Here is a 12,114-nt window from a genome sequence, read left to right as displayed (position 1 = left end):
ATGGAGGAGGCAGGACACCTGAAGGTGCTCGTGATCGCTGCCCGAGACACCGGTAGGCCCGTTGCAGAGCTGCTGCTTGCTGTGCTCGGGGGGACAGGAGAGGGCATAGCCGCCGGTCTCTAACCTGCCCTTGCGTGCTGGTTCGCGCCAGGCCCTGGTCCAGGAGGGTAAAATCTTGCCTCCTGCGCCGGGATTTCCTAACCACAGCTGCACCCAGTTAACCGCCCCTGCGGGCTCCTTCTACCAGAGCCCCCACGGCGCTGGTAAGTTGGAGGGGGTGTTGGAGCACTCTCCGGGGCTCCCAAAACAGTGGCCAGGTCCCCCCCGCCTCCCGGAGCAGGGAACCGCGCACGCGGCACCCCGGCAGGGCACGCAGGGTCCATGCGCGTGTCCTGGCTGCACGCGGCTGTGTCCCCATCCCAAAGCACGCGAAACCCCGTTCCGCGTCCCGCACGTGCAAGCACGACTCTGGGAAACGTGTGGGTTTTGCACGAACATATCCCTTCCCCCCGGTGGGATCCTGCGCGCGGGTCCTTTGTGCTGTCTCGTCCCTCTGCTCCCGCCAGCAAGCCCGAGGAAGCAGCCCCGGCGAACGCAGCCTGAACCCACCTCCCTCTCCGCGAGCTGGGGGGGCAGCCCCCACTGCTATTTATGGCTGAGGTCAGGCTGGCAGCTTGCACTAAAGAGCCAGAGCACATTGTCCTCAGAACGGAGAGGATTCGTCATTACGATCAATACACCTTTCTTCTCCGGACAAACCGTCTGTCCCCGTCCCCGAGCCCAGCCCCGCCCGTGGGTCCCGCTGTGGCGCTGGGTGGCCGGGGCTGCGGGCGGTGGGGCTGCGGATGGCACGGCTGCGGGCGGTGGGGATGCGGATGGTGGGGCTGCGGATGGCACGGCTGCGGGCGGTGGGGATGCGGGCGACTCTTCCCCGCTCTCGCAGGTGGTTTGCAAGGGAGGGCGGCGCTGGCAGGGACACGGCCCCCCGCCAGCCCCCGGCCCCGGCTTCAGCATCTTCAGCAGCTCCGCCAGGGCCTGTCCCGCGCCCGGGAGCACCCCCGCGCCCTGCTGTGCCACCCGCGCCTGGGGTCCCGGCTCCCCCCTGAGGCCTTTTCCCCCCCAGCCGGGCTACAGGGGGCAAATCTGGAGAAAGAGGCGGCCCCGAGCCCCCCCGCCCCGCGGCACGGCTGTGCTGCACCGGGTGCCCGGCACCGGCAGCTCGTCACGCGCGTGCTCAGCTGCGCACGTGCCTGCTCGCCGCTCCTAATTAATCCTCCATAGGCTGGAGAGCACTTGATGTTGATTCCCCCAGCGCAGTGCCAGAGGTGTAAGGAGATTAATTAGCGCAGCGCGGAGAAGCTATGCAAATCGCGTGCTGCTGCGGGGACCGAGGGGCTGGCCCGGCCCCCCCTCTGCTGCATAGGGGCTGTGGGGGTCCCGGTCCCCAGGCGGTGGGGATGGCCCTGCCCTGGGCCCCGGGGGACTCGTGCAAGGGAGGGGAGCAGCTTGCACCTCCCCGGGGTGCGGGAAAGCCGCGGCAGCAGCAGCCCCGGGGCGGCGGTGGGGCTGCACTGGCCAGCTGGTGGTCTGTGCCGCCCCGGCCACGTGCCGGGCGAGCGCTCGAGGGCTGCTGCTGGCATCGCGGGGCCCCTCCGCCTCCGCGGCCGCCCCCGTCCCGGCTGGAGCCGCAGCGTGGGAGCACGGAGGAGCCCGACCCGGCGCTCTGCGGCTGCTTGAAAACAAAAACAAAGGGCAGCAAGAGGCTGGCATGAGAGAAGCGCTTCCTAATACAGCAGCAGCAAATGTAATTCTATTACCCTGATTTATTGATTGCACTTAGAGCAATTACTGGCTTTCAGCCCCTCACCTGCGGGGCGCGGGAGCTGGCGCAGGAGGCCGGCAGAGGCGGTCCGCGGCCCCGGGGAGCTCCGGCGTGGCGCAGCCGGGCAGCGCGGAGGGACCCCTGCGGTCCCCGGTGCCTCCTCGCCCCCCTCCCGCTGCGGCACAGCACGGGCTGGGGGACGGGTGGATGCTGCCCACCCGGGGGGCTGGCGGGGACGCTGGAACCGAGCGCCGAGCACCTCTGCTCTGCAGAGACCCCCCGTCTCGCGGTGCCGGGAGCCGTGGGGACATCTGCCTGGACGCCGGGCAGAGCTCAGCCGCGGAGGGAACACGGGGAGCGGGGCGGGCGGCGGAGGGGCAGGGCCGCCCCGCGGTGCAGCACCCCGTCGCCTCGGGAGGACGGGGCTCGCGCCACCCCTGCCCGCGGGCTGCCTACGGCTCCGGCAGGACGGACCCTGCTCCGGGCACGCGGATGGCGCTGGTTTTGCGGGAGGCACGGCCTGGACCTTCCAGCTCGGGCGGGATGTCCTGGGCTCGGCAGGAGGTCGGAGTCCTTCCAGCCCCCGGGAAGAAGAGGCAGCCCCAGCTTTGGAGGGGAGAGTGCTAGCTGGATTGTTTTGAGGTCAGAAAGTCCCTTTAAGGTTTTTTCCTTTCTTGCTGCAGATACTGGCAGAGAAGCAAGAAAATGATTGTGCTTTTTACTGCCTGTGCCCTCCAGACAGATATAAACATGCGGGAGACAGGCCTGGCTTTGGAGGCGGATGAGCTCGGCGTGAACGAGACCGCTGGGTTGGGAGGCAGAGAAATAGGCCAGCCCCAGTGTGCAGCGAAGCCTTGCAAAGCCAGCCCCAGGCTCCACGCAAGCCTCTCCCCATGCTGGAGACATGGAAAAGAGGAGAAAACGTCCCCGCTGCAGGCGAGGGCAGAGGCCGGGGGCTGCTGGCCCTTGTCGGAGCCGCCTGCTCGCCGTTCAAGCTGATTGCAAAGCGGGGAGCCACGGAGCAGACCATGCATCATGCTTTATGGCTCCCGGCGGGGAGGCAGCAGCTCTCCCGGCTCCACCTCGGCCCGGGAAGCTCTGAGCCCTTTAACCCTGCAGAGCCTGCAGCAAAGCCGGGCACCCCGGCGCAGCCGGCGAGGGGGCTCCACGGCCACAGCGAGGGGGTTTGGACCGGGGCGCGGGGCAGGGAGCACGGCGCGGTTCTGTCCCTGCGGGCTGCCCATGCCGAGGGCGCGCGGACACGACGGGGCACCCCAAGGCGTGGGGGGGGGTGCAAGGCTGTGCCTAGGCTCTGCCAGGACAGCACGGATACCCCGGGCTATGCAGGAAAACCCCCCGCCGGCCTCCATCGCCCAGCTTTGGGGACCAGGCATGTCCCCTGCTCTCCCCAGGAGAGATCCAATGCAGGGACCACTTCTGCCCTTTGCTGGGGGCTCTGTTGCCCCTTCTCTGCAGAGCCAAGGGTTTGGGGGCAGCAGGGCTGCAGGGATGCTTGTGGGGTGAGAAGGATGCTCATGGGGCTGGAGGGATGTGCGCGGGGCTGGAGGGATGCTCGTGGGGTGAGAGGGATGTTCACGGGGCCGGAGGGATGTGCACGGGGCTGGAGGGATGCTTGTGGGGTGAGAGGGATGTTCACGGGGCCGGAGGGATGTGCGCAGGGCTGGAGGGATGCTCGTGGGGTGAGAGGGATGTGCACGGGGCCGGAGGGATGTGCGCGGGGCTGGAGGGATGCTCGTGGGGTGAGAGGGATGTTCACGGGGCCGGAGGGATGTGCGCGGGGCTGGAGGGATGTGCGCAGGGCTGGAGGGATGCTCGTGGGGTGAGAGGGATGCTTGCACGGTGGGTCAGATGTGCGTGGGGCTGGAGGGGTGCTTACAGGGCCACAGGGATGCTTGCGTGGCTCAAGGGATGCTCACAGAGGCAGGGGGATGCTGATGGGGCAGGAGGGAGGCACGCGGGGTGGGAAGGATGCTTGCAGAGCCAGAGGGATGCTGATGGGTGGGAGGGATGTTCACAGAGCTGGAGGATGCTCATGGAGCCGGAGGATGCTCGCAGAACTAGAGGGATGCTGATGGGGCGGGAGGGATGCTTGGGAGCTGGAGGATGCTCATGGAGCCGGGGGGATGCTCGCAGAGCTGGAGGGATGCTGATGGGGTGGGAGGGATGCTCGGCGGGAGGGATGCTCGCAGAGCCGGAGGGATGCTGATGGGGCAGGAGGGATGCTCGGGAGCCAGAGGATGCCCATGGAGCCGGGGGGATGCTTGCGGAGCCGGAGGGATGCTGACGGGCGGGAGGGATGCTCGGGAGCTGGAGGATGCTGACGGGCGGGAGGGATGCTCGGGAGCCGGAGGATGCTGACGGGCAGGAGGGATGCTCGGGAGCCGGAGGACGCTGACGGGCGGGAGGGATGCTCGGGAGCCGGAGGATGCTGGCGGGCGGGAGGGAGGCGCGCGGGTGGGAGGGATGCTGGCGGGGCGGCCGCGGGCGCGCAGGCTGCTGGCCGCCGAGCACTCGCACCATGACATCACCGCGCCGCCGGCCCCGGGGGAGCGGGCAGGGGGTGGGGGCCGGCGCGGGCAGCCGCGCCAGGCAGCCGCTCTGGAGGCACGGCCGCAGCGCGGGGCATGCTGCCGGAGCCCAAGTATGACCGCTTTCGCAACGACGCGCTGACGGCCGCCCCGCGCCGGCCGCCGGCCGCCCCCATGCCGTCGCCGGCCCCCTCGCCCGCCGGCGCGGCCCCGGCCCTGGCCCACCCGTGCCCCCCGCTCGGCGAGGAGCAGGAGGCCGTCACCACCTTCTGCATGCTCATCCCCAGGATGCCCCAGTGGAAGTTCTCCGGCCCCACGGGCTTCCTCAGCCGCAGCCCCTCGGGCTCCAGCAAGGAGCTCTCCTCGCCGGCCAGGGCGGGGGGCCCCGCGGAGCCGGGGGGGGCCCCCTCCGGGCTGGCCGCCGTGCTGAGCGCCTGCGAGCCCGTCTGCTCCGCGCCCTGCTCGCTGCAGGTGATGAGCCGGCTGCGCGGCGGGGCCGGGGCCGCCAGGAAGGCCGCCCGCCTCGAGGGGGTCCGGCCGGCCGGCGAGGACTGGAGCCGCAAGGGCAGCTTCATCAGCAAGCCGGCGCAGGGCTGGCTCCACCCCGACGAGCGGGTGCTGGGACCCGGCGTCTCCTACATCGTCCGGGTGAGTCCCGCCGCCGCCGCGTCCCGGCACCGGAGCCCCGGAGCCCCCGGCGCCGAGCGGGGCCGCTGCCCCAGGACGGGGACCTCCGTGCCGGCCTCCCCCGCTCCACCCCCGGTGCGGGGGCTGCGGTGACGGTTCCCGAGGCCGAAGGCTGCTGGCAGGCTGCATCGCGCCGCGGCCGCGCGCCTGGCTCCGGACCAGCCCAGCCTGCGCGCGCCGTGGGGCCGGGGAGCCAGGCCGGGCCGGGGATGCTCCGCCGGGACGTGCCTGCTCCGCCGTGCCTCAGTTTCCCTCCAGCCAAAGGGCGTCCCTGCGGGGGGACCGGCCCGGGGGAGCGGCACGGGCAGGTGGTCCTGCATGGGCATGCGGGCTGCGGGCCGGGCGGTGCTCGGGGCAGCCCCAGGACAGGGCGGGAGCCAGCCCCTCGCAGGCAGATGAGTTTGCCATGTCTCAGCGCGGGTCTGGGGGAGCGACGGAGCCTCCCTGCCGGGTGTTTCGGGGGCGCCGCGCATGGGGCCAGCCCGGGTGCGGGGTCCCGGGAGACCCGCGCTGCCGCGGTCCCCTCGCCGCCCCGGCGGCCGCTCTGACCGTCCTCCCCCCGCTCCGGCGCCGCAGTACATGGGCTGCATCGAGGTGCTGCGCTCCATGCGGTCCCTGGACTTCAACACCCGCACGCAGGTCACCAGGTAGGGCCTGCGGTGCCCCTGCGCCCCCCGAGACCCCCACGGCCCCGGGGGCTGCGGGAGCGACCTGACCTCCCTCCCCCCTCCTGGGGTCCCTGAGGAGAGGTGGGGATGGGACTGCAGTCGAGGACCCCCATGTGCCGAGACGGGGACGGGGCCGTGGTCAGGGACCCTGCACCATGCTGGGGACGGGGCTGCGGCCGGGGACCCCTGTATGCCAAGCCAGGGATGGGGCTGTGGTCCAGGGACCCCCGTGTGCCGGGGATGGGGCCGTGGTCGGGGACCCCCGCGTGCCGAGCCGGGGACGGGGAGCGGCGCAGCGAAGGGCAGCTGCCGCCGATCGATAGCAGAAAGAGGAGAAGGGAGGTGGCTGCGGCCGGGACGCTCCCCCGCGGCGGCGGTGACTTTGGGGACGCCGGGGGGGCTGCGGCCGACCGTGCCGGGGCTCCGCGGCGATAACCCGCCTGGCGCGGCGGCTCGCAGGGAAGCCATCAACAGACTGTACGAGGCGGTGCCGGGCGTGAAGGGCATCTGGAAGAAGAAGGTGAGTCCCCAGCCGGCCCGGGGCCGCTTCCCGGAGCCGCCGGCCCCCCGGCGCCTCGCCCCCCCTTCGCCCGGCACCCGGGGTGCCGAGCCCAGCACCGCCCCGCCGCCCCCAGGCCCCCAACAAGGCGCTCTTCTCCATCCTGGGCAAGAGCAACCTCCGCTTCGCCGGCATGAGCATCGCCGTCAACATCTCCGTCGACGGCCTCAACCTCACCATCCCCACCACGCGCCAGGTGAGCGCCGGCCCCCCCCGCGGCCCCCCCGCTCTGGCCCCGGCGGCGAGCCCGGAGCGGGGCGATGGGCGCTGACCCCGCGGCCGGCCGCCTCTCCCGCAGATCGTCGCCAACCACCACATGCAGTCCATCTCCTTCGCCTCCGGAGGGGACACGGTGAGCCGCGCGTGGCGGGGGGCGGTGGGAGCGCGGTGCACCCGCGGTGCGGCCCCCGCCCTGACCCCCTCTGTGCCCCCAGGACACCACCGACTACGTCGCCTACGTCGCCAAGGACCCCATCAACCAGAGAGGTGACGCTCGCCTGTGCCCGGGACCCCGAGCAGAGCGGGGACGTGGCGCGAGGAGGGGGGTGGAGGCTGGAGGAGGATGGCTCGAGGAGGGGATGCCATGGGGCGGCGTGGGAGGCTGTGTGTGTGTGGGGGGGCTGGGGCAGTCCTGGGCTGCCGAGCGCCCGTGAGCTGTCTGTCCGTCCATCCGTCCATCCGTCCGTCCGTCCGTCTGTCTGCAGCCTGCCACATCCTGGAGTGCTGCGACGGGCTGGCGCAGAGCGTCATCAACACAGTGGGCCAGGCCTTCGAGCTGCGCTTCAAGCAGTACCTGCACAGCCCCCCCAAGGCGGTGGTGCCCCCAGACAGGTAGGGCTGGGGGGGCCCGCCGCGGCTGAGAGCTGCCCCCCCCGGGGCGCCCGCGCGGGGCACAAGCCCGGCGTTCCCATGGCCTGGTGTGGGCATCCCCACGGGGGCACGTGCCCGGCGTTCCCGCAGCCCGGTGCGAGCATCCCTGCAGCGGTGCTGGGCGCGGGGATGGGGCTGAGCCAGGCAGGGCCCCCCCGCTCCCTCCACCCATCCCCGTGCCCCCGCGCAGGGCGCTGGGCGCGGAGGAGTCGGCATGGGGCGACGACGAGGATGCCGCCGAGCACGACTACTACAACAGCATCCCGGGCAAGGAGCCGCCGCCGGGGGGGCTCGTCGACTCCCGGCTGCGGCACGTCCGCGCTCAGCCCCCCGGCCCCGGCGCCACCGGCCAGGTGAGCCCGCGACCGCCGTCCCCGTCCCCGTCCCCGGTGCCGCGGCGGCCGGGCCCTCCTGACGCCTGGCTCTGCCTCCCCTCCCCAGGGCGGATTTTCCCCCCGACGAGACCCCAGCGGCCAGCCGGGACCGCCGTGGGAGCCGGAGGTGCAGGGTGGGTACGGGCGGGCGGGGGGCCGTCCCGCGGGGCGCAGGGCCCGGGCAGCTGCTGGTGACGCCCCGTCCCGCAGGCCAGCCCGGCGACGGCTACCTGCAGGCGGACGGGCAGCCCCCGGGGCCGCGGGACTACGAGGAGCACATGTACGTCAACACGCGGAGCCTGGACACCTGGGAGCCCGACACCGGCCCCGGGGCGCCTGAGGACAGCCCCAAAAAGGACCTCTTCGACATGCGTGAGCCGCGGGCCGGGCGGGGGGCCACGCGGGGCGGGGGGCTGTGTGTGCCTGGCTCTGCTTGGGGCGGTCCGGCCCCCGACGCCGGGCGGGATGCGGTGCCGTGCCTTGGGGCGGTCCTGCCCCCGAGCCCGGGCGGGATGCGGTGCCGTGCCCAAGGTGATGCGGGGCGTCGGTAGCGGAGCCGCCGCTGCACCCCGGGATGTCACCTGCCGGCGGTGACACCCCCGGCTCTGCACAGGACCCTTCGAGGACGCGCTGAAGCTCCACGAGTGCATCGCGGGGGGCGGCAGCACCCCCCCCTTCGAGGACCGGTGGCCGAGCCCCCCCACCCGCAGGGCCCCCATCGCCCCCACGGAGGAGCAGCTCCGGCGGGAGCCCTGGTACCACGGGAAGATGAGCCGGCGGGATGCCGAGAGGCTCCTGCAGGCGGACGGGGACTTCCTGGTGCGGGACAGCATCACCAACCCGGGGCAGTACGTGCTGACGGGCATGCAGGGCGGGCAGCCCAGGCACCTGCTGCTGGTGGATCCCGAGGGCGTGGTGAGCGCCGGGATGCGGGATGGGGCTGGGATGTGGGATGCGGGAAGCGGGATGGGGCCGGGATGCGGGATGCGGGATGCGGGATGCGGGAAGGGCTGCCTGGGGGATGCTGCGCGGGGCAGGCGCTCCCGGGCCTTAGCAGCGCCGTGCCCCGGCCCCCCCTGCGCCCCCAGGTGCGGACCAAGGACGTGCTCTTCGAGAGCATCAGCCACCTCATCAGCCACCACCGGCAGCGCGAGCAGCCCATCGTGGCCGCCGAGAGCGAGCTGCACCTGCGCCAGGTGGTCAGGAGGAAGCAGTGATGCCAGGGGGCACGGGAGCCCCCACTGGCCCCGGCCCCCCACCAGCCCTGCGCCCCCGGGGGGGTCGGGGGCCCCCGAGCTCTGGGGCCGCCCCTCCTGCTCCCCCCGCACGGCTGGCGGGGCAGGGAGGGGGCCTGGGCACTGCCTCCCCCGGACGCCTGGGCCCGGCCCCGGCTCCGCTCGCGGAGGCACCCGCTGGCCTCGGACACCCGCAGTGCCTCGCCGTGCCGCGGCCTCCCCCGCGCGGCGCCGGGGTCCCTTCTCCAGGAGGAAGCTCCGGGGTGGCCCCGGGGCTGGGGTCCCCGCTGCTCCCACCCTTCCCGCTCGGCTTCCCGCCCTTCCCTCTGGGAGCCGTCGCTATGCACACGCCGGCGCTGCCGGTGCCTCCCCGGGGCAGCAGCGAGGCCGCGGCGCTGCCGGGGCGCCGAGCGGGGCCACCCATGGTCCCCAGCCCCGTGGTCCCCAGCCCCGCGGTCCCCAGCCCCATGGCCGCCCGGCCGCCCGCCCGGCCCGCAGCCGCAGCCGGTTCTGGATGCGCACGGCCCCTCCTGCAGCCAGCGGGCCGGCGGCTGTGCCCGGCGCTTGGCACTGGCTCCCGGTTTGGGATATGTTTCTAGTTAAACCTGGAAATGAGTGAGGCGGCCCCCATCGTTTGTGCCCCCCCAGGCGCCGCGCCGGCGGGGGACGGGGCTGGACTGGGCGCCGGGGCGGCTCGTCCATCGCCGCCTGCTCCCGGCCGGCACCGCGCCGCCGCAGCGCTCGGGTCCGGCTGGGCCGGGACCGCGGCCGGGCTCTGCCGGGTGCCCCGCGAGCCTCCCGCGAGCGCCCCGGCTCGCCCCGCACCCACCGCCACCGCGCTCCTCGGCACGGCTCCGGCAGCGGCGGGGCTGCGGCAGCACCGGCCCCGCAGGCTGGCCCGGTGCGGGGTGAGTCAATGAGTAAAACAACCAGCTAAATAAAGCCCAGTAATGAATGTGTAATTTTCCATTGATAGCTGAATACCTACAGGGACGCGGCGCTTCCATCGCAGCTGCTATTTTTTGCCGTGTAGTAATGCGTGCGCGCAGATAATTGCGCCGGTCCCTCGGCAGCGGGGGCACGGAGAGGTGGCGCGGGCCGGCACTTCCCTCCGCGCCTGCCGCTGCCGGGGCTGCTCCCTCCGACCGATCCGCTTCCAGGGCTGCTGCCCCGAGGCACCCAAGGGCGAGCATCGTATTGCTTGTTACGGGGCTTGAGTGCGTTGGTGGAGGCTCGCGTCTGGTGCCGATTGCTTGGCCGCGGGCGGCAGGAGTCACCTTGGGGCGAGGAGCTGAGGGAGCAGCGGGAGCTGCGGCGGTGCCGGGTGCGGGAGCGCGGCGGTGCCGGGTGCGGGAGCGCGGCGGTGCCGGGTGCGGGAGCGTGGTGGTACCGGGTTCGGGAGCGTGGTGGTGCCGGGTGCAGGAGCGCGGCGGTGCCGGGCGTGCGGCGGTGCCGGGTGCGGGAGCCCCGCGGGCGATGTGGGGCCGGGCTGGCGGCAGGCACAGGGCAGGGTCCCGGGCGCAGCGGCGGTGGGGAGCCCTGCGGCAGCCTCCTGGAAACGAGAAACAATTAACACAAATATGAAGCTCTTATTGAGTTAGGGGTGGACATGAATAATGCAATCGGAGCACCGGCTCCCGGGAGCGCTCTGAGCTGGAATTGAATTTCTGCCTGTGCGCTCTGCCCCCCTCCGAGTTGGGCTCTGCCGTGGGGCCGTGCAGGGCGCGGGGCCAAGAGGAGGCGGCTGGAGCCGTGGGATGGCGGAGTAACGGCGGAGAAGCGGCTGGCGGTGCCCAGGTGCCGGAACAGCCGGCGGCTGTTGCCGCGTTTGCGCTAGCAACCTGTAGGCTCCAGAGTTAACACCAGACTGAGGGGGAGGAAGCAACTCCCACCTCTCAGAGCTGCTCTTTCAGCCCATCTGAAGACAGGCAAACTGAGATGTTTTTGAAAGGTTTGCCTCAGCAGTGTGATTGAAGGAAAAACATTTCGTTTCTTGCTTTTCCAGGGCCTTTGGGCTCGTGCAAGCTAACCGTCCCCCTCTCTGTCTCCGGCAACGCTTGAAAACACCGTCCGGTTTAATTTTAACTGGACGGAGGGGTAGGCATCTCCGACGTTAATTTTTGACCGGTTTCATGAAGGTAAACAAGAAAAGCTCTGTGCGACCCCCCCCGCCCCGCAGAGCCTGCGGTGGGCGCTCAGCCACGTACGAGCCACCCGAGCATCCCCGGGAGTCCCAGCACCCGGGGCCTCGGCCTGCGGCGTGCCGGCAGCCGGGCTCTGGGGACCGGCAGGTCCCGGCGCCTGCTGCTTGGCTCTGCCCACGGCACGGCTGGCCGGGGACGCCGCTCCCGGGGGATACCCCTCGCAGCGGGAGCCGGGACCCGCCGCCGCCGCCCGGGATGGCCCGGCGGGAGCCCCGGGGCGGCCCTGCTCCCGGGCGCGGGCTCACTCCTTCCCAGCCTCCAGCGGGGGTAGCAGGCTGCCGGCTCCGGCCCAGCATCCCCAGCCGGCGCCGCTCGCCCCTGCGTCATCCTGGCCTTCGCCCCGCAGCCCCGGCTCCCCCGTGGCCCGACCCACTGCGCCTCGCCGGCCCCCCGGCCCCCGGCACGCTCCCCGGCCCGGGGGAGCCTGGCACCACCCGGAGCGCCCCGCTGCCGGCCTCGCAGCGGAGCCGGGCCCCGGAGAGCCCCGCGCCGCGGAGCCCGGCGGCAGGGAGAGCTGCCGCCTCCAGCCCCGCGCGGGGTGCCGAGCCCGGAGCCCACGCCAGAGGAAACGCTGTTTGCTCCTCCAGGCCGACGAGCGTTTGCTTCCCACCCATTGCTGTTCACAGTCCAGCGCTCCCCTCTGAGCAGACGCGGCTGCAGCCGACGCCGCGCTGGAGGTGAACGCGCCCCGCGGAGCTGCAGCATCCACACGGCCCCGCTGCCGGGCAGGGATGCTGCTGCGCCCCGCGCACCGGCACAGGGGCAGCCCAAAACCCTGCTCCGAGCTGAGAACGGTGGAGCTCAGCGCAGGCAACGGGCACCTGCGGCACCCTGCTCCCGCCTCGCTGCCCCGGAGATCGCTGGCCCTGTGCCCAACGTGCAGGCGGGCAGCGCTGGCCCGGCTCCAGTGCTTTTTATTATCTCGAGGGAACTCAACCATTTCTGTTCCTTATTTACCTCCCTTCGTACAGGGGTGGAGCACAGCAAACACAGGCCTTTTGTTCACCAGCCTCTTTTCCTTGATCCTCTTCCTCCTCTCCCTGTTTTCACCCACCCTGTCCCCGGGGCCGCGCAGCTGGCTGCTCCGGGCTCCGCAGGCATCTCCCTGCTGATCCCAGCCCCGCGGCACACCGCAGCAGCTCGCCG

At 72.3% G+C, this 12,114-nt stretch overlaps 2 protein-coding genes across 2 annotated transcripts; both read left to right on the top strand.

The window, feature by feature from the left end:
* On the top strand, window positions 1-3,363 carry LOC135323587 (uncharacterized). Its single transcript, XM_064497204.1, has 3 exons — window positions 1-24; window positions 110-2,464; window positions 2,561-3,363. Exons 1-2 carry the CDS (start codon window positions 1-3, stop codon window positions 1,265-1,267), a joined length of 1,182 nt encoding a protein of 393 aa, XP_064353274.1. The 3' UTR covers window positions 1,268-2,464; window positions 2,561-3,363.
* A 1,057-nt stretch (window positions 3,364-4,420) lies between these two features.
* On the top strand, window positions 4,421-9,120 carry SHC2 (SHC adaptor protein 2). The gene is made up of 12 exons (XM_026108320.2): window positions 4,421-5,019; window positions 5,635-5,705; window positions 6,186-6,246; window positions 6,362-6,481; window positions 6,584-6,637; window positions 6,720-6,771; window positions 6,990-7,116; window positions 7,346-7,508; window positions 7,597-7,663; window positions 7,740-7,901; window positions 8,143-8,444; window positions 8,618-9,120. Exons 1-12 carry the CDS (start codon window positions 4,468-4,470, stop codon window positions 8,744-8,746), a joined length of 1,860 nt encoding a protein of 619 aa, XP_025964105.2. The 5' UTR covers window positions 4,421-4,467; the 3' UTR covers window positions 8,747-9,120.
* The last annotated feature ends 2,994 nt before the right edge of the window (window positions 9,121-12,114 follow it).

This window comes from Dromaius novaehollandiae, chromosome 25 (genome assembly GCF_036370855.1).
Source record: "Dromaius novaehollandiae isolate bDroNov1 chromosome 25, bDroNov1.hap1, whole genome shotgun sequence".
Taxonomy (NCBI): domain Eukaryota; kingdom Metazoa; phylum Chordata; class Aves; order Casuariiformes; family Dromaiidae; genus Dromaius; species Dromaius novaehollandiae.
Note: the sequence above shows the minus strand (reverse complement) of the source record. Positions and strands in the feature narration are given on the sequence as shown.